This window comes from Numida meleagris, chromosome 5 (genome assembly GCF_002078875.1).
Source record: "Numida meleagris isolate 19003 breed g44 Domestic line chromosome 5, NumMel1.0, whole genome shotgun sequence".
Lineage (NCBI taxonomy): Eukaryota > Metazoa > Chordata > Aves > Galliformes > Numididae > Numida > Numida meleagris.
This window is the reverse complement of record NC_034413.1, coordinates 49681346-49702640: the sequence shown is the minus strand read 5'-3', so window position 1 is coordinate 49702640 and position 21295 is coordinate 49681346. Positions and strand designations below refer to the sequence as shown.

The 21295-nt window shown below is 39.2% G+C and overlaps 1 protein-coding gene across 2 annotated transcripts in view; it reads left to right on the top strand.

Annotated features, from left to right (window-relative positions):
- Window positions 1-9726, top strand: part of AGPS (alkylglycerone phosphate synthase) — a 79960-nt gene extending 70234 nt beyond the window's left edge. For both annotated transcript variants that reach the window (XM_021399141.1, XM_021399139.1), the window contains one exon: window positions 6312-9726. In XM_021399141.1, coding sequence (XP_021254816.1) covers window positions 6312-6433 — 122 coding nt within the window. In that variant the 3' untranslated portion in view covers window positions 6434-9726. The remainder of the gene's footprint in view (window positions 1-6311) is intronic.

Sequence of the window (21295 nt, the reverse complement as noted above, 5' to 3'; positions counted from 1 at the left end):
CAGGCTATCTGAAAACCTGAAAAGGTGGTTTATAAGTTTGTCATAAGCAACTTCTACTGAACCTTGTGTAGAGGCATATTCATTTACATGGACAAGTCTCACGCTTCTAAGAAAAGCAATTTAATGTCCCTTGCAGCTAGGTGAATGTTGTTTGCCCCTGATTACAGACCTCTTAGTGATAATATCTGCGTAAAATCGCTGGACACTTTAGCTGGACTATGCATGTTAACTGTATTTCTGTCTGCTAATGTCTGATTACTCACTTTCCTCTCTTGTGATTTGAAAGTAATTTTCAGTGTGTTACTAGTTTCTTTGCAAGCTGTTTCCATGCTTTAATAGTAAGGTTTAGAATGAATGTAATATGTAATTTACATATGCTCTTCCCACATACTCAGGTAGCCTGATTAATTTGATGGTGTCCTGTATAATGCTGTAAACTCAAATGTCAGGGAGATTTGTCCTGAATTCCTTTTGATTTGTGTAGCTAACTTCTTTAAACTGATTTAAAGTACATTTCTTCTCTACTCTCTTGGAGCATTGCCCAGCCACAGAAATAAGAGCAAAAAGTAAGAAATCTAATGGTATAAAATAAAAATTATATAATTCTAAGAAAGCTCTCTGTGTGGGGAAAACTGAAATGTAGAAACACTTTTTTTTAAACATATTGGTGAATTCCCAGGCTGGAAACTTATATCTAGGGCTGTTTCAGGCATACATCTTTGTGGTGGAAATTCCAATATCAAAATATTGGAAGATATGTAAGTATTGATAACATAAGAGAAAATAGTTTCAATATTTTTAATATGCATTTATTGTCCTCTGATTAATTTTTTTTCTCTAGTATTGTAGTGGACCAGTCAATTCTCAAACATGAATGTGAAATTACCCTCGTGATCTGCTACTGTGCTCTCTCCTGCTGTGGCAACTGTATTTTATTGTGACTAGCATTTCATCCATTAACTCAGATGCAGCTGTAGCTTGTAATGACTGAATGCATTTGCCCTCACTGTATGAAATTTTGCTTATAGCATCATGGGCAAGAAAAAATTACTTGTTATGTACAGTTTTCATACCGTTACATACTTTCTGACTCCACAGATTTAGAAAACTTGGTTTCTATTAGACTTCCCTTGTTCCTGTTAAAGCTTGATGTCTTTTCTGCTTTAAGTCTTTTTTTGTCTGGCAAGACAAGATTCATTTTTTTTCCTGTTCATACTAGATGTGCTGCTAATAATATCAATTTTATTTACTGACCTTCAGGCCCTGTCATTCCTAGCCCTGCTAAAATCAGTCTGTTGAGAGTGGGGGTGGTAAAAGAAAATACCGGTGCAGTTTATTTTAGTATTTGTCTTGTAATTGTGATTAATAACAGTTGTTTTCACTATCTGGAAGCAGACAGGCTGGTTTGTCTGCCTACAATCATGCTGTGATAAATGGAGCTATTTTAACTCTGGTTTTGTGTATCAAAGAAAACAGATGTAGTCTGGGACTTGAGGCTATAGGAAATACAAAGCTTGCTTAAGTCAATGTTCATCCACTCTGAGTCAAGAAGTGGTCATATATGACAACTTGAGATGTGTAAAGCTCTAAATTACTTTACATCTGGAAAAGTACTAACTGCAGGTCTGCCCATAGCTACCATGTGCAAAGAGAACTAAAATCATAATACTCCTTATTTTATATTGAGTAATTTCAGAAAGACTTAAGCTCAGATTCTTTTTAATCTCAGTATCTATTACCTCTTTTCCTCAAGTTAAGGAAAGTATTGTAACTTTCAGGCAGTTAGCAGTGTTAGAATATTTTGTGATCCTATGGCAGTTTTTGAGATTTAAACCTTAAAAGAAGCATAACTCTTTTTTGTTACTGGATTACAGCTCACAACCTTGCAGTAAATAAGTACAGGAACTTTCCAGTAAAGGAATTGCAGAAGTGTATCAATACCAGCCTCTTAAAGCAAGCATCTCATGGACACAAGAAGCTGTAGGAATGCCAGACATATACTTCAGTGTAATGAACTTGGCCTTTGAATAGAACAGTGACCTGTATTTTGGGGTGGAGTATCCAGACTTGTTTTTCTTGAATTCCTGTTTGATAAAATGTATGCTATTTTGTATATATATAAAATAACATTTGCTGAGGAAGTACCACTAGTTAAAACTCGTTCATAAGTATTTTTGCTTTAGAGTATGGCATGAGAAGGGAGCTGGCTGGATTTGGCCTTGATCCCTTCTGTATTGCCAAGTTATGCACCCACGTAAAACTAAAAATAGATTCTTTCCATTGCAGGGGATGTTCTAACCAACAACTGGTTACTTAACGAAGTAATTATCAGCTTGTGGGTTTGAGTAAAATACATTCATTTAGACACATAACATCAAAGAAAGTGGAAGAAAATTAGTTCTAGACAAATTGACTAAATAAAGATTAATATAACCCAGGCTCTACAAAAATGTAAGATATAGTATCAATTTCCTGGCAATTTATGTAGAAAAGCTCAGGAGAAAGAAAAAGGGGTACATAAAACTGATGTGCATTCAGTTGTGTCTTTGACATTGCAATTCTTTGGTGTAGTTAGGAGGCCATGTCTTCAGATGTACTTTGCCGTAATCCACGCAAACTATAGTATCTGGAATTATTCCTTAGGGGAGTGGTAGAGTTTGAATTGCACGTGGACTTTTCTTCATTATACAGGAAAAATATCCGCTTATCTTTAAGTTAAGGACTGGAGACTGACCATACTTAATTTTGTAAATTACTTTTTAATTAGAATGAGAAGTTTAAACTCTGACAGTTTTCAGACATGAAGTAATCCTAACTATGTGAACTAATCACTCAGTCATATTTTTCTTGCTTAGTCTATTGATGATCTAAATAGAAGTGTCATCTTTGGTGTCTTTTTCACCAAATAAATGCAAAAGACTTTCTGAGTTCTCAACTTCTACTGAAGTATTAGATTAATGCACTGACCCTTCTCGGTTTATGTCAGAACTGTTTCTGGAAGAGTAATTTCTGGGAAGCAATTTCTAGGAGAGGTAAGCTGCTTCCTGTAAAAGGCAACCAGCTACAAGAAGAACATGCCACAGCTGTAAGAGCCCCATCCTTCTTATGACCCATGTTACTGTTTCTCTTTCTGCAGAGCTATTGTTCTGCAATGATTGCCTCTTGACACTGAAAGGACTGGAGCAGAGGAAGTCCAGGGCCAAGTGCAGTGCCACTGGAGCCCATTTCCCCTGGGACCACACAAAGCTGTAAATCAGTTCTGCACTGGGGGTAGAGCTATTCCTGGGATCCATCAGCTGCACTAACTTCCCTTGCAAGCCTGTTCATGTGTGCTCAAGTACTTGATTTTCCTTAAGTGAGAAAACTGCTGCCTACTGTTTGCTAGCTCCATTCCTAGCTAGATTATTAGCAGCCATCCATCTGCATGCTCACAGATGAGCAAATGTAGTCTTCGTGACCATGGACCAGCATGTATCAGAACTGCAAAAAAAAATTAAAAAATTCCAGCTTATGTGTTTCCTTAATGCATGGACTATAATTATGATAAAACCTAAAAATGACCATAAAATTAGGTTTTGGACTGTCTTTTTGAGTTGCTACTGTGCTTGTTGGCTTTCCGGTCTGAGGTGTGTGATTTGTTCAAAGCAGGCTCTTTGCTGTGCTAGGGTGTTTGTAGTGTGTGTAGTAAGCAGGGCTTCAGACTGAATTTGGCTAGTCTGAGTGCTGGGTCATCCTTGGCAAATGTTTTAGCTTCCTAGAAGTAAATGTTTATCATCCCATCATGTGTCAGGAATAGAGCAATTGCTATTTCTAAAACGTCAAAACTCATTCTCATCATTCATCTTGGATTATTAAAGGTGCAAGAGGAAAAAGATGAAAGAATGAAAAGATGCATTTGTTACCAGTTGATTCCACAAGGATTGGGTGTATAATGGTGTGTAGAGAACTTGTATGACTAATTTGTAGTGGTTGACAATGTTATGCTGAGTTGGTAATCTTTGTTAATACTGTTGTGTTGTAGCATATAAAATGAGATGAATTTGATCTCTTGTCAGTTCTGGATAAACAACATCCTAGAGGCTTTAAAGGGAAATGGCCTGCTTCCTGTAGACGAGAAACTGAAAGGTTGTTTTCAGTAGTCCATGGTAAGGTCTGGCTCAGCTGAGACCTTTTATTGGTAGGAAAGTTAGGACTTCCTTGAGCCCAAAGCTGTTCTCTGGGTAGTCTTGGAGTGGAATTAAGTAACTTTTGCTACTTGTAGTCACTTTACATCCATGGTACCATGTTTTAATGTTACTGTATTTTCTTCTTCCTTTTCTCATCCTTGATGTTGATTGTATTGCTCTATGGAGGAGGAAGGAATACGCAAAGGGCAGAACTAACCTGAAGTGAAATGAGCTATCTATATTGCTTTTCCGTGTAGTGTTCTCATCTGCACAAAGCTTTCCTTAATCTATAGCTGAAAAATCTATGTATATCTTATTTTCATGAACATTAGGAGCCGGGGCTCAATGTGCTGTTATCAAGGAGTTAAAGTCTTTTCACTGAATATGTTTGTGAAGGACCACTGGTAACTAGTACAGGTTTTTTTTTTTCAGTTCACTGATCAAATGTTTGTTAGATTTATTATTGCAAAAGTATAAACCATAGAAAATTTGACAAGATAGATGTGTAAATTATCACTTTGACAGAACTAATGATGCACTCCAAGCACCTTCTGTTTTCCAGCACTTGGCGAGTGACTTCATTAAATATGCAATGACTGTTTGGTGCTGCTCAGACAGTAGTTCAGTTCCTTGTGGAATTGCATTATTACTGGAGGTGTAAAAGAGGCAGCCATGCTAGCTGTTGGGCATCCTGCTGTGATTCTAATGTGCTCCATCTTGTTGGAGCAGTTGTTTGCAGTCTTTTCAGGACAATTACATCCATAACCACAGGACACATTCACTGAAACTATATTACAGATAACAGTTGAGAATAGTAATGACTGTTCTTCAGCTGCTTGTATATGAGCCAGTGAGAGTGACTTGAGGTGATGGACAAACCACATCCATGCCTCTTTTCTGTTTTTTCTTTGTATGTGATAGTATTAGTATTAAAGTACCCCCAGATAAAATGCAGCTACATCAGCTTGCTCAGTCAGATTGTAACAGTGGTATGTTTGCACCTGGGGTTTTTTTTTTTGAGCTGGGCTATTACAGTTCCTACTGCATGAAAAATGTTTTTGTCCTTCAGTTATGATCTTTGCTCTTTACATGAATACTGGTAATAGTTGCTTTCTATTTCTGCAGATCTCATTCTTTCTCACACTTGCTTTTTCAGTTGGCATTATAACTAGCTCATTCCTTAACGTACAAACAAATACACTCTGTTCTCCAGAGGTGTCTCTGTAATTTATTGTTCCGATGACAGTTTGATGGTTACCCTGAGAACAGGGCACAAAAGATGGCTTGAATTTAGGTTCAGATACTTTTAAAGCATCTGCCTCTCAAATCTTTACTATATCACATCATACTGACAAATGGGTTGTGACAAGGTAAGGCTGACAAGGTAAATGCTATACTGTGTTTAATGAAAGAATGTCCAACATTTTGCACGATCTGTTAAATAAGAGTTGATGACTTGGTTAATTAGTGTATGAACACTTGGCCATTTAACAGGACTATTGTGAGAATTTAGTGAAATGAGTTCTTAAATGGCTAGTGTTTCAGCTTTGCTTTGTATTTGGTGTATGGTGTGAATATCCATTTTAACACGGAAAATAAGCTTTTGTGTAATAGCGTCTGCAAGTGCCAGCCTGTGCAGAGGTTTTTAAATCAAACAGGGTATTCTGGTGACTGATAACTAGTCTTCAAGCCTTCAGAAATTTTTTTAATTTAAACCAATACTGTTTTAAGTTTGTTTCTGATTCTTGAGCGCATTCTTGCTTTAAAGCAGTAAAGAGGTATGGAGTTCCACTTTTTAGAAACCCCTTATTTGGTTTCCTACTTAAAAAGCTACCAAACTCATATTTTTGAAAACTTACTACCAAATTGCTATTTTAATAGAACGTGTGATTTCAGCCTAAGCTTCATCTAAATTTCATAGTTTCTAAAGAAAGTAGACAGTGTGGAACACAGTCTTCCTCTGGGAGTATGCAGAGCTTAATGAGCTTGATAGTCTGGTGGGCTCAATAAATCAAATAAAGCAAAACATTTCTCATTTTTGAATAAAAGCATTTATCACACAGTGTTTATTCATTCATGGTCACAAGATTGATTGGCTCTTAGAATCCTGCTGTATGTTGAAAGTCTTTGTTTTTGTTTTTCCAGTAGGCAAATTGCGGAAGCGCTGGATGAAGGAGAGTATCTCTGATGTTGGCCTGGGAATGCTGAGATCTGTTAAAGAATACGTGGACCCTAATAACATTTTTGGAAACAAAAATCTTTTATAAAGCCCTGCACAACATGGTGTACTGAAACTTCTTCAAAATTACTGTTGAAATTCCTCCATTTTCATTGTACTGATATCCCAGTAATCAAATATAACATAGCCTAAACTTTAAAACTACTATCTTACATTGATTTTGCCATCCCCTACTCCCCAATAAAGTGTAAACATTGCTGTTAACGTTTATGGATTTTTACTTATAATGCTGTTAAACAACCCACTGGGCATAAAGTACATTACCAGCCAGGAAATGCTAATTTGATTTTCCAAGTTTGGCTAGGCAACACAGCTGACAATATTTTCAATGCTGGATACAGCCAGCTGTTTCTTACTAAAGCATCCCCCTGCAAGGAGAACAAAGACTGACAACAGTGTTTCCTACAGAAGCAGCTGCTCAACCCAACCTCTTGCTAAAGGAAAGCAGCTAGGACACAGATGAGATTACACCAAGGAGTACTTCTCTGTGCTGAAGCATTAGGTATGTAACAGATTTGTAACCGGCGAATACTTAAAGCACAAATGTAGGCTTTGTTCAAAAAAGACGATGCAAGTCAAACTATTTCTAAAAACTCAGTAGTCTCCCACCTTAATATTATTGTAAAATTGTCAACAACTGAGCTGTTCTGAGTTGTATTTGCATTGCTGGGATTATCTTAAATTAATCGTAGGTCAGTCACTAAGTTTTGTACAATGGACATTTCTCACTGTATGTTAATAACAGGTTTGTAACAAAACTTTGCCTTCATCTGTACTGCAGTCCTAGTGTGTATGGTTTTGCTCCTGTTTTTGTTTATTTTGCGGAAATGCAAAATATCTTTTTCAGTAAAAGAAAAGAGTTTTTTTGGCTATTCAAGTGAAACTGCCCAGCACTGTCTTTTGAAACAGTCTCAATGGTTTAATAAAACTGAAGTGGACAACGTACTATCATTCTGAAAGTGAGGTTTCCCTTTTTAGTTTTGTACAGTTTCCTATGGCCTTTATGAATCATTTATCTACTTCACTAGTAGCCACAACTTTAATTATCCATTTAACTTTAAGAAAATGAAATATTTTCTTGATCAGTATGGTATGCAAGTAAGCATTTTTACATTGAAACTTGAATCTTGATCAGTAAAACAAACTAAAAGTATTTGTCAGTACTCATGATACAATTTTAAGGTGGGTTCTTTTCTTAAAGCATGTTACCAATGTTTTTGATAATTAATGTATATGATTGCATAAGATTAGAAAAAAAAATATGGACTATCCTTTGAGGACACAGTCTCCAGCCAACTGGTTCACAATGCTGTAGTGTCAGTTTGGACACCTTTTTTTTATTAGTATTGCCCTTAATTAGATGGAAAAAAAAAAGCATTTGTTTTTAAACTATTTTAGAATACTGTCTAATTAGCTCTCAGTTTTGGTAGTACACCAAAAAACTGCATATCAGACAAAACCTTGAATTTGTTTAAAAATTAATTTCAATTCTATAGTTAAAGTGATGAAAACCCTGAGAACAGCTAAAAAAAAAAAAAATCAGATTAAAGTGCATGCTCTCAAGGTACTAACGGAAAAATTTTCATGATCTGCAGGACATAAAATAAATAAGTGGCTAATGCGATATTTGTAATGCAGCTAGATTTATTTCTAGTGGTCTGTTTCACAACACTTTGATACGGCCTAGTCTTCTGTATTTTTGTTCTCGGCCCACAGAGTTTGTATTTCAGCAGCAACCAAAACAATAGGTAGAGTCTGTTTTAGGAAACTGACTTTTCACACTGTGGTTAAGTATTCCTTACTTTATATGTACTCAACGGTGTCTCAGCAAAGTGAATCTGTTCATGTTTATGCAGGGGAATTCCTCATCTCGCATACTGCACAGTGGTGGTTACTTGAGCACTGCTGGAATCTTGCCAATGACTGCTATCACTCACATAGATAATATGGTTAATTGTAGGTAAATATGAAGGGTGTTTTCTTATGTCCCTCAGTGAAATTATTTGTCTAATTATGAATAATCAGTTTTGAAGGAAAGTATGTGAAGCCTTTTTGTGGAATGACAGCACAACCATAACTAGAATGAGTTGTCATGGTTTAGTAATACCTGTCTTAAGATTTTGACTTGAAGTACTACTCAGCCCTGACTCTAACTTTTTGGCTATGCCTTTCCCATCCCTTGCTTTATTGAAGTTACACAGGTAAAACTTATTTATGCTTTCTAATTCTAACCTTTAAGTTGCCACTGGCTGCTGAAGTTATTTAAAATGCAGTAAAGATTTTTACTGCACATCAGTTGTCCTATGGGAAGGTGAAATAACAGGTTATAGGCGTCCCAAAGTTATATTGCTGCATAACTCTGAGAAGATGGATTACAACTGTAATGGATGTTTTTGCTAATGACGACCTGATAGCTGTCTTCCTAAATATTTTTTCTGTCTTAGAAACTGACTTGAGCTCAGTGAAATTACAGTTGAAATACATGCATTACTGATGTCTGGAATTCTTTCACATTTAAATTCATAATGAAAATAGTGAAGCATTGTACAAGTTCAGGAGCCCATTTAAAAGAAATCTTCCCTCTTACTACTATGTCTTCCACTACTCCTTACCTTCTGTATTCTCTACTTTCTTTATAAAGACTTGGTTTCCCTTGGCTGCAGCCTGTTTGGAGATGAAATTTGATCCATCCAGATTGAAAGTGTATCTTGGTATACCACATTACTTTTTCATTTGGTTAACTATTTTGGCTATATGTAAGTTACAAGCAGTTTTAATTAAGATTGTCATGACTTCTTGTTACACAGCTTTCCTTCTCTTGGAAGGAAGAAAGGTGCAGAATGAGTATGGCTTGACAACTAGATCTATTTACATTGGATTAGAGCTTTCTGAAAGCTTTGAAGAGAACGTCATAAAAGAAAAAAAGAAAATCTGCTAGAAATTGCCGGACGGTCTACATCTTAGTTAAAGAAAAAATATCTCTTCTTGACTTCACTCACAATATAGTTGGTTGCACTAGAGATGTCATTTTTGCCTTACAGATGTGAACAGAGATCAGGCCAAATAGTTCTTCCATAGCAATGTCAATTAACTTAAACCAATTTCAAAGGCAGGGATACATTAGCACTGAAATCCAGAAAACGCAAGTCATTTCTCAAACCTTGGAAATGTATGTTTATCAAAGTTGTAATTCAACTTTTGCAAATAAAGCCAAACGGTGTTTGTCATTTTAGTGTGAGATTAACTGTAAAACTTTCAGTTGTAATGTTAAGAGATAATAGAACCTTATATTATTAATAAAAGCAAAATGGGCCTAAACCAGTATGTGTTTCTGTGCTGAAGCTAAGCGAATATATTCCCCTAACTTGTCATCTTTGATTCATTTTAATTTGGTGGTAAACTGACCTGAGGTATAGTCATAGGAAGGTTCGAGCACTTGTGCAGAGAAATAAGTTAGATTTGTGAATGTATACTAATAAAGTTCTGCTTTTTTCTCTCGTGCAATGCAAAACACTTGAACATCTTAAACCTACTTGGTTCAGAAATTTCTCTTCCTTGTTTTTCCTGTTTGAGCAACAAACCCACCTTCTACTGCTCTGTCAATATAATGCAGGAGCGTATATTGTCTTACCTTACCTTTTGTGTTTAAACTATTGCAGTAGATACCTTCCTGTTACTGTGTGTACATCTGATTTAAAAGCTACTTGGTAAAAGTCTTAGAATCTTATTGAAAGAACTGTGTTTACAAATGCACACATGTAAGCAGAAGATATGTTTCTGTTATCTGCATAATTGCTCTAAAGCTTTTATGCCCTTTAAGAAAGAATGATTGGAATTACATCTTGCTTGTCCAGATGTGGAGTCCTCAGTACAGGAGAGATGCAGACCTGTTGGAGCACATCCTCTGGATGTGCTCCAAAAATGATCCCAGGGATGGAGTGCCTCCCCCAGGAAGAGACTGAGATTGCTGGGGCTCTTCAGCCTGGAGAAGAGAAAGCTCCAGGGAGACGTGAGAGTGGCCTTTCGGTATCTAAAGGAGGACTATAAGAACGGAGGGGACAGACTCTTCAGCAGGGTCTGCTGTGACAGGACAAGGGGAAACAGTTTCAAACTAAAGGAGGGGAGGATTTAGGCTGGGTATAAGGAAGAAGTTTTTTACAGTCAAGGTGGTGAGCTACTGCACAGGTTGCCCAGAGAGGCTGGTGGATGCGCCATCCCTGGATATTTTCAAGGCCTGGCTGGACAGGACTCTGAGCAACCTGATGGAGCTGTAGTTTCCTTGTTCACTGAAGGGGGGTTGGACTAGATGGCCTTTAAGATTCCCTTCAAATTCAAACGATTCTGTGATCTGTTGTCTTGTATTAATGTAAATTCTTCATGCATATTATTAAAAAAGGCTGCAAGAGCCATAGTATGCAGGAAACAGGAGTTTTAATCACATAGTTCATTTGTAGAACTATAACAGTTCTCAATATTAGCCAAAATTTCCTGTGTCCTTGCTCACAGGAAGGGAAAAACTACCTGTCATGCAAGCATTTTATTTGTATGTTTCCCTGCTATTAAAGGCATAAAAACACAGTAATTCTTACTTAGATATAGATAGACTTAATATGAAGGAGGTCTTAGATAATGATATACTCATCTCAAAATGACAGCCAGATCCTATCGGTGTTCTTTAAAAAAAATAAAAAAGATTGGATCTGATTTGTTAGCTGTGCAGATATTAAAGGCTCACAGTTTATGGTTTCTGACTCTCAGTTCCAATTACCTTTAGGGAAAACGATCAGTTTCTGTTAGGTGCTTCCTGCAGAGAGGAATTGGCAGATGACTGCTCTGTTCATGTTCAGCTTTAAGGTCTGACATGGTGCTCAAATGTAGAGGTAGTTGAAGATAATTTTCAGATGTTTGTCATAATGTTCCTGGGAAACACCAATGCTGTCAATTTGGAATTAGCAACTTGGTTTCAAAAATATTTGAGATAGTTTTTTTTAAGTCTTGCAGTAATCGCCAATGTTAGTCATAATAATACATACATCTACTGAAGTGCTGTGAAATGTTTCACTTACGAATTTTGGGGTTGGGAGCTTTGGAAAAAATGAAGCATGGAACTTTTCTATGGGAAACTTTATGTATGTTTCATTTGGATTCAGAATAAAGCTACATTTGTTTCAATTGACAGTTCAGAAACTCCAGTATGATATTACTGTTTGAGGAGCATTCAGTCTATCTCTGCTTTTGTGGTGAAAATGGGGAACATAACAGCTTCTAAATGAATACACTCAGGGTAGTGCTATAGCTTTCTGAAGTGTAAAATGGAAGAGCTGGTCACAGCAGGGTGTGTATGTGAAAGGAGATAATGGACTAAACACTGCACACCTAGTTATAAAAGGTATAAGCGGCTGTTATTTTTTGAACTTCACATCAAATTAGGAGACTGTTTTTGTTTAAAATTGATTTAAAACTAACATTTTTTCTAATGATGTAGAATGTCAAATGACTTCCAAAATGTAGCAATTTGGTTCAGTATCACATGGCTTACTGCTACAAAGTAAAATATAAAATGGACAGCCTCACAATGAGGCCTTGTTAGAAGTATTCCTGTTTCAGGCTACTAGAAGGGCTAGGCTCTATTCCTATGGATAACACTAACGCTAGGCATATGGTCATCTGGCATTGCTATTGCACCAGTCAGTGCTAGTTCAGCAAAGTAAGCGTTCAAAGCAGTTTGAAGACAATGAATGGCATTGATGTTATGTGCTCAAGTGAAGGTCAGCAAATACTGAAAACATAAAAGGTTGATTTGGATAGATCTATGCACAGGCAGGGCAATTTGACTAATTTAATTACTCATAGATTGATTATTGATTGTAGCATTGATAAATGGTTGTACAGCAATCCTGAATAGCCACAAGTCTGAGGGTATGGGAGTAATGAGAAGGTACAAATACAGCAGTTGACCTTTTTTCCTTCCACCCAGTGGTAGCAGCCATCACTATTTCCTGTTTCACTCTATTATTGCTGCTGAACAGGAAATCCTGACTGCCCAGAGGCAAGGGTTAAAAGCCCTTACAAAGCATGAAGTGATACACATGCTCACCTAGCTAATACATAACAGCTGGGTAAATACATGTGGAGATAAGGCAATAAAAACCAGTCTTTACAGGAAGTAAATCTGGCTAATGTTAGAAAGCAAATGTGAGGAAGACATGGGTGAGCTGAGCATTGCATAAAAATTTCAGGTTTAGAATGACATTTGTTGACAAGACTTTGGTATGATACTGACCACATTAGGCTTAGTGCATAGCCCTAGATATATTCAAAACTTTTTCCTTGACTTTCTCATGACAGAATTTTGTACTTAGACAAACTTGCTAAGACAATAAAGCAAACAGATCACTGCTCATTTGTCCTCTGTCGTTACCACCAAAGCTTTTGAGCTTCAAGTCTTCAGCAAAGCTTGAACACAGGGTAGAAGTCTCAATGTATCAAGTTTCTACCGTTTGTTGGTTGATTGTTTTTTTTTTTGTGTGTGCGTGTGAAAAATACCAACTCTACCTTTGTGCTAGCAAGAAAGTGAAAAGCTGAAATGTCAGATGGTCAGTGTGTTTTGCCTTGTAGTTCTTCTTGAACCCTTAAAATACTGTAGTGAGTGGGTCAGCCACAAATCAAGCCGATGTTTTCAGTACTGCTGCTTATGGAAATACAGGACAGCACTGTTCTTCCAGCTTTTTTTTTGTAACAAGATAATCTTAATTTATTAACCCTAACCCTAATCTTAATAAATTGTAGTTTTTGCTGTTCTTTGTTAGTGCTTGTAACTCTGCTATGACCAAGACCTCATTTTCAGTTTAGCACATTTTAGCACAGAAGCAAAGAACAGAAGCTGCTGGCTTCCTTGAGAGGACAGATCCTTTTAAAGGATTTTAAAGCAGACTGCAGGGAACAAGAACATGGTTTTAGACAGAGATGAGTGACTGCTGTACCAGAGGAGCTAGAGAAAGGAAGGCCTTTAAGAAGAGCTCTTGTGTGGTATGAAGGTTAGCACTGCAACCTGGAGCATGGGGGCTTTCAATCTGCAACATTTCAGCAGGCAGCACAATCCGTCAGCACATGTAATAAGAATTTCTTTGTATTGCTTTACCTATCTGTTGCATGACTTATTGCTAATGAAATAGTGACCAGGAAGCAAAGAGAATTACTAACGGAAAGCAGAGCAAGGGCAGTGCAAGCCAGTGTCTTCTGTCTGTGGCTAAATTGTCCTGAAATGAACATCTGGCAGCAGCAGCCAAGCAGAAGGGACCGTGTTGCTGTAGAGAAACAGTAAATTTAGGATGGTAACAAATCTGCTGATTTAGTTACAGCATAGTGCGTTTTTGAGGCTGAAGAGTGGAAATCACTCTTCATTCATAGAGCTGTGTGCTGCTCTGCAGACGTGCATAAGAATGTGACATTATTTCCTATTTTTTTCTTGTAGCTCTTATAAGGCTCCCTTATGTGTCTGGGCTCCAGCACTCAGGTGCTTGCAGCTAAGCATTTGTAGGCCTCCCCGCTCAGCCATGCTACACTGCTTTGGGTCCTTCTACCCCATGATTTTCCTTTGCTGTGGCCAAAACTATCCTTGCAGCTGTTGCAGAAAGAGTAAGCTATTTTTTATCTGCTCCTTCAAAAGACAAAAGAAGAACAAAATCTATGCTTTGTGTTTTTTTTGTTGTTGTTCTGTTTCTTTTAACACCACATGCTGATAGGCTACAGCTGCAGGCCAGGCAGTACACAGCAAACGTGAAACAGTTCTGAGCAGTGGAGAACTTAGTAAGGCATCTCACAGCTACTTTTATCACTTCCTATAGTTGCAAATGCCCGTCACTTCACTCCAGGTGGACTCTTTGCTTGGAATATGGGTTTTGACTCTTCCCTCCTCGCAAGGCTTCCTGCCCTGCCGTTCCCCCAGGGTGGGGTGGGAGCTGCAGACCTGCACACCTGTGCCACAGGGCCCTCATCAGCCCCAGGTGTGAGGGCTGTGGTTGGGCTGGGCCTGAGCAGCTGCCCTCCAGAGTGGTGCAGCTCAGCATGGTGGCAGAGGCTGCAGGGGTGAACTCCTCTCAAGGTAAGGAGATACAAGTTATTTTATCTTTCTGAAAATTTGCTGCTATTAAGCTGAGGGTTTGGAGCAAGTGCCCAGTGGAGGGAAGGAGCAGAGGGGGAGAGGTGCATAATGGCTGCTGTGGCTGAACATGGCGTCCTGAGGGGAACAGGCCTGAAGGAGCTAAGGAGTACCTGTTCTGGGCGGGTAGAAGCAGGTTTCCTCTCAGGGCAGGGAAAGCGCGTGTGTGAGAAAAAACATGAATTTAGATACATGGGGCTCAGTTACACTCGCCCAGCAGAAATTGCTGTTTGTACTCTGAGATTGCTTCATCAGTTTTGGAAGTAGGGTCCAAGTTTTGCCTGGTCTGCAGAGACCTCTGAGAGCAGGAGGCTCCTGCCTGCCACGCTGTGCTGTCAGTGTGTGATGTACTTCTGGTTTGGTTTTCAATACACCTCTCTTTTGTATCCCATTTCTCCTGGTTTGGAAATACGTGGTGGTGAAACGTTGATGCATGTGCTCACGTTTTGGATCTGAAGGTCTGCTTCATTTTAGTCTTTACTGCTTTTTGGACACAATACGTGTGGAAGAAAAAAAACAACACAAAACAAAAACTCTATCTAGTGGAAGCTGCAATTGAATTTTTTCTTAACCACTGTATTGCTGTGACTTGGATAGAGCGTGCCTGTAAAAATTCCCAGCTGCCCAAGCTCCTTTCCTGTCGGAAGGCTGGTTGTAGGATAAATTAAGAGAACAGAACTGGAAATAAAATGGGAAATTAAACTTTTATTAAAGTAAATCAAGTCCAGGATTTATTTTACAGAGTAAGGCAATAAAAGTGAACATATAAAAAAAATTGCAATTTAAAATAATGTACATTCTTTTAAGTCATTTCTCTGTTTTCAATTTTATTGATGCAACTGAGTTATATTTACTTAAATTGCATACCTGTGCTTTTTCCAACAGCAAGAGTGGCTTGTGCATTTGATGCTCTTAGTTTTGGGGACGCTGTGAGAAATTAGGGGGAATAGAGTGGCAAAAGCAAGCTGCAGAGCTCATTACAGCTCCATGGTTCACCACCATCTGGCACCAGCACCATGTGGGGCTGCCCAGAGGCCTCCTTGTCCCCCTGCAGGAGAGAAAGCTTTAGGCCCCAATGCACAAATAGATGCTGCCCCCACAGCAAACCCCTTGTGCCCCACTCTGTGCGTGCTCACACCTGTGGTGTGTTCTAATCAGCACCAGGCAGCTGAGGCACAAGCAACAAGGGAGGAACTTGGGTGAGGTTGCTGTCTGCAGGTGCTGGGGGAATGGGCTTAGTGGAACATTGGAGGGACTTGAGGCATTGGCCAGTCACTCCTGTAGACAGGGAAGGTAAAGAACGGAAAATTGATTTCCTTCCCTCAAGAGTCTCACTTCTCAGGAGGAAAACACGAACAACTATCTAGGCAGGCTCACTGTCTTGTGCTTAGTTTCTCTGTACTTCAGTAACAATGGTAGCAGAAGTGAAACTTATGGCTTATATTGGTATGCAACATGCTGCTGATATCATTGCTGTATATTTCTTGGCTCCACCGACAGTAGAATAAAAGGTCTTCTATCTGGCTTCAGGACTTAACGGGATGATGAGGGAGAACTCTATTTCTTTCTAACTTCTGAATGATTTTTCCTTGCACTGAAAAAGTAGAAAGAACATGCTGAAAGCGCATTTTCCTGTGTGCTGTGTGAGGAAGGAGAGTGGGAGTCTGTTTAAGCAGGTGATTCTCATCTTGTATCCAGAAGGGTTATTGTGTTTGCCATTGATGCAAAAGGAAGAATTGTGTGGGCAGAGCAGAAATCTGACTTTAGAAAATATATTTTGCTCTTATCCCATTGTTTGGTCGATCTTTCCATCCCATTTGTTTGCAGACCTGGGATTTCAGTCCTGCAGATCCTAATTTCAGTTGCCATTGTCTTTAAAGAAATGCTAATTGTTATAAATCAAGCCTATGTCTCACCGTCAGTCCAAAATGCTGCTCTGCCTCCATAGTGGTGCCATCTACAGGTGGATGGAAAAGTTAGTCACTTCTTTCACTGATGGTGCAGTTGCTTTCAAGCACAAAAGTAAAATTTTCACGTGTTTGTGTGGGCCTTGGACTGCAGGCACAATACACTGTAAGGCATCAGGATAGGCTTGGAGCATGTGGATATGATTCTGCATTCTTTTGAGTTATACATGCAGGTTCTGCCAGCAATAAAAAAAATAAAATAAAAAAGTTGCACTTCTGTTGGCACCTTTCTTTTTGAATAACAGGGACATTAATTGGTCTGTGCTGGCAAAGGTGTGCAGACTTCCTCATGCAGGACATTTTTCTCTATCACTGCTCCTACTGGCATTTGATTAATTCAAAGAAAAGAATTCATCCATTTTGCCTAGTTTACAAAGCTCAAGGGAAATGGTTTAAGTAATGTCAGCTGAATGGAAGATGAGATTTCTAATCAAATGCCCTGAGTCAGGGCTGTCCACTGTAGTAGTCCACTCACAGTCCATCAGCCAGAGAACAAACCTATGGCAGATCTGTGCTCATGTTTCCTGACCCTTATAGTGTAGATTTTTCTCTCCTTGAATTCATGCAAAGCTGCATACGTGGTGGTTTTAATTCATATCAGTGTAGTCCACAGGGAGAATTAATGCACTTTAGCTAGAGTAATGCAGCCATTGTTTTGCTGACTCATTCTCCATTTTACTGTGCTAACGCCTCTATGTGGTTAAAATGCTAAATTAACTGTCCTGGAGCTATTGTTTCTCAAAAACTGCACAGTTGAGCAGTAGTCTGCAAAGCTGGTATTTCCTTCTGGTGTTTGGGCACAGACAGGATTGCTGTTTTGAGAAGAGGGAGCCATTCCTACCTGCCCTGTGCCCTTCAGCTTTGGGATGGGAGAGATGCAGAAGATGTTATCTGCTGCAGTGCTGAATGGAGTGGGTGAAACTGGTGGCTTTGTTGCTGTTACCAGTGTATTGCCATCTGGAAGTCACCGAGAGCCTGTTTAATTCACTTTTATTACTGTATATTTTAAAGACTGTCAGAGAAGCTCAGGGCTTTGGGACAGGTCTTGGTTTTAGTTTAGTCTAAATCAAAATAAATAATAAAATCCTCATGAAGATGTACAGGCACCATGAGATACTTATCCAAGCTGACGGGATGAAAAAATAAACTAATGATGTTTTATAGGCTCATGAAAAAAGTATTTACTTACCTCATATGAATGTGCCAGTAAAGTTTTAAACAGATTAAAAGCGAAGACAGATGCCAACATCCATGCAGATCACTTTGCATATGGAAAAAAAACAACAACAACAAAGAAGGAAACACGATTATCCCAAATTCAAACTTGCCAAGTCCAATTTAAGCTCATCAATGTCTGTTGCAATATGTGCTTGTTTCTCTTTGAAGACCAGGCAGGCTTTGCTACAGACTTGGCAAGCCCCAGCAATAGCTGAAGGAAAAATGGTGCAAATGTATATTGGATAGAAATTTGGATCAGAATATGCAGTTTAGGAATGCAACTAAGCTTGAAATTAAGCTATTTCTGTCTGTGCAGTTATGTTTCTAAAGATGATTCTGATGTACCTGGTACAGCAGCAGCTGTCAGAACAAGGTTTTGTTCACCAAAACAACAGGGGTACTTGCAAACCAAGCGTATGAACCCAGCTGAATGCTAGAGTGAGCGTAGATACAGTTAGGCGTTTGAGCATTTAAAATGCTATATCCAGGACGTAGAAATGCCTAGAAATGTGCCTAGGGCAAATTCTCTGCCTAATACAGTTTTTGCAGAGTCCACGTTATTTGCCAGAAACAGCCAGTTTCAGTTGCATACATATATATTTCTTAGACAGGAATTACTTTTGGATCAGAGCTCTGTCATGATTTCCATCTGCTAACACAGTCCAGACTGGTAGCTCTAATACTGGAAAGATCTGGCATTGAGATTTACCACACTCCTTGATGTAAGCACCCAAGCCTCATCCCTACAGCACCTGCTGACCCAGCAGCACCACTTTGGCCACGTGGTGCTGAGCCCAGCCCAGTGAACGCAGTGACAATGCTGGTGAGGGTTCGAGGTGGCAAAGCAGGGCAGGATTCAAGGATGTTGCACTAACGCACTCACCTACGCATACGTGTGAGTGTAAAATGAAGCATTTGGTGAGTGGTCCAAAGGAAAAGAAGCTTCGTTTTCAGGATGTAATTCACAAGAAAGATAAACCTGTGTGGAATTGGCGAGTTCTACACAAGGGTACATTTGTGGTACTAATTGCCATACAAGCGCGTATCTTGCCTTGCAATGCATGACTGCTTTTTTCTCATAGACTATGCTAAATAACTGATGAATTTCCATATGGTAACAGATCTCAGTGGCTCTGAGGAAGGACCCCTGGTGCTCTGCCCCATTGCTACAAATTGCTTGTGAAGTCCTGAAGTTGGACAGCGCTGGTTTTTCTATTCTTTTCTCTAGATGACAAATTGATTGTACTTTAATACGCAATTTAAATATGCTTGCTTTTTTTCCTTGAACTTGGTTTCCCACCTGGGTGAGATAGGGATGTCTAAAATGGGAGAGAATGTGGCATCCTGAATGAGCCTGGAAAAGCTGCAGGAGTAGGGGCTGGGATTCATGGTAAGAAAGCTGTCATCTTAACACTAGGAAACATAAGACATGCTGATCTGGAGCTGAACGTGTACGTGAAATGTGCTTTGCTCCTCTTAGCAGTGCACTCCTGAGGAGGCATATCTCAGCTCCTCAGATCTTCTCTGCATTTTAATTCTGATACCCCCACATCTGATTTATATCTGGGATGACTTTTTCATAAATCAACACGATTCCAAGAATAACAACCTTCCCCCCTCCCCCAACTTGTTTATTTTAATTTAGACCTGCAAATAAGCTTGTAAAACAATGTGCACAAATTGCCTAACATATTCCTGCCCATGGGATATCTGTAATTGACTTTTTTTTAATCAGATTTTAAAATGTATGCACAGCAATGAGTGTGATAAAGATTAACTGCTTTGCAAAATGACTGCTTTCACTGAAGAGGGCAGATCAGAGCTCAGGAGGAGGAAAGATGTAAGCTCTGTTAGGTGATACAAATCTGTTGTGAACTGACTAGCAGTGTTTATGGTCTTGTCTCTATTTTTTTTTTTACCTCTTTCCTTCCCTTAAAACAAGGAACATGGGAAGAACAGAAAGGAAAGAGATACAACAAGATACATAGGCTTATATTGAATCAAGGCAATAAGCAGTGACCACACCAGAGGTCAGCTTATAAATCAATGCAATTGGCGTTCAGAGTAGCATATGAACCTCTTGATCCCCTCTGCTTTGTGTGCATGTACCGTTCTTTTCTAATTGGCCACAGTGGACTGAAGTGGATGTTTCTGGCCCCTTTTCCAGGCATGCCCATTCTGAGTGCTACATGAGTCTGCAGGTTGGCCTGCATCCATCCTGAGCCCCTTTCAGAAATATGTTTTTATAATTTGGAGCTACAATAAAAGCTGTCTACATGCTCACTGGCAGAGTAACCCCACCTCCCAGCATTTGAGCTAAGCCCTCGCTGACCAATACAACTGTCTTCCCTCAGCCATGCTGGACTGATGTACAAGATAAAGAGGTCTCTGTCTCCTGTGCTCTGCAGCACTGGCCAAAAGTGGTCTGAGGATACAGTAAATCTTCATTTAACTCTAGATGGAAGATCTCGAAAGTTAACTCCCACTTTAAAGTGAAAGTTTGAATGCTAAGATGATTTGGGGGGGGGGGGGAGAAGGAACCAGGATGATAGAGTATTTCCTCAGAGTTGCTAGATTTCTCTGTTCTTAAAATGTGCCTGCTATTGCCACCGCACAGCCAGGGATCAGTCTGATGGTCTTACCTCATTTTTCTGAATGAGTTTAGATGGTGTGATTAAGAGCTTTGTTTTTCAAAGTTAACAGGATTTTTAAATTTATTTTTAGAGTAAATGCCTTTCAAAATTACAGCCATCATTTTCCCATTGCTTGCATGCTCTTTGACAGTCTAAACGCAGCACAGGAAAAGCTGAGCAAACTGGCTGCTACTTCTGTCAGTGTACCCTAGAAAGGTAGTGGCTGGTTTGGCAAGCTCCTTCCATCGGTTCTTTACAGTGTCAATTGTGATCTGGAAGAACCTTGGTCAGAGAAGGAAGATTCCCAGTTCATTTAACCTGTGAGTTCTCTGGAAGCATAACAAGAATATTTATTGATGCTGTTCATTTTTAATGGCCTTACTAAAGGCCAGCAACTCCTCAAATGTTTTGTGGGCCCCTAGCCCAGCCACGAGTAATGAACTGTCTGTGACAAACTAATGTGAATTCAGCCTGCGCAGGGCAGTTTGCTATAAACCTGAATTCACTGGCTTCCCTTTTGACAGTTATCTTTCGCTCTTGTGGATTGAGCCAGGGTATCTGCTCCAAGGATCCCAGGCTCTGAGACATTTAAATCTCTGTACAAATAGGGCAAGAGTTAGAGCTGCAACAATGAGATGCAAGACTGCAACATCAGAAAAGATCATTCTCATAGAAAACGTTCTTAAAAAAAGCTTCTGTTCAGAAGAAGAAGACGACGACTCAGCATGTTATGTTGTCTCCCTGTCCTAGCTGATGGAGGATGTGACCGCTCTGATGAGCCCTTGAGCTTCACTGTAGTTCTAGGTCTGCTCCCCCTGTCTCTCCCCTTAGTGCAGTCCCACGGTCAACAAGGCGTACAGACCCAGAGAGATTTCTTATGGGAAGTTGCTCTTCCTATACAAAAGCGTAGA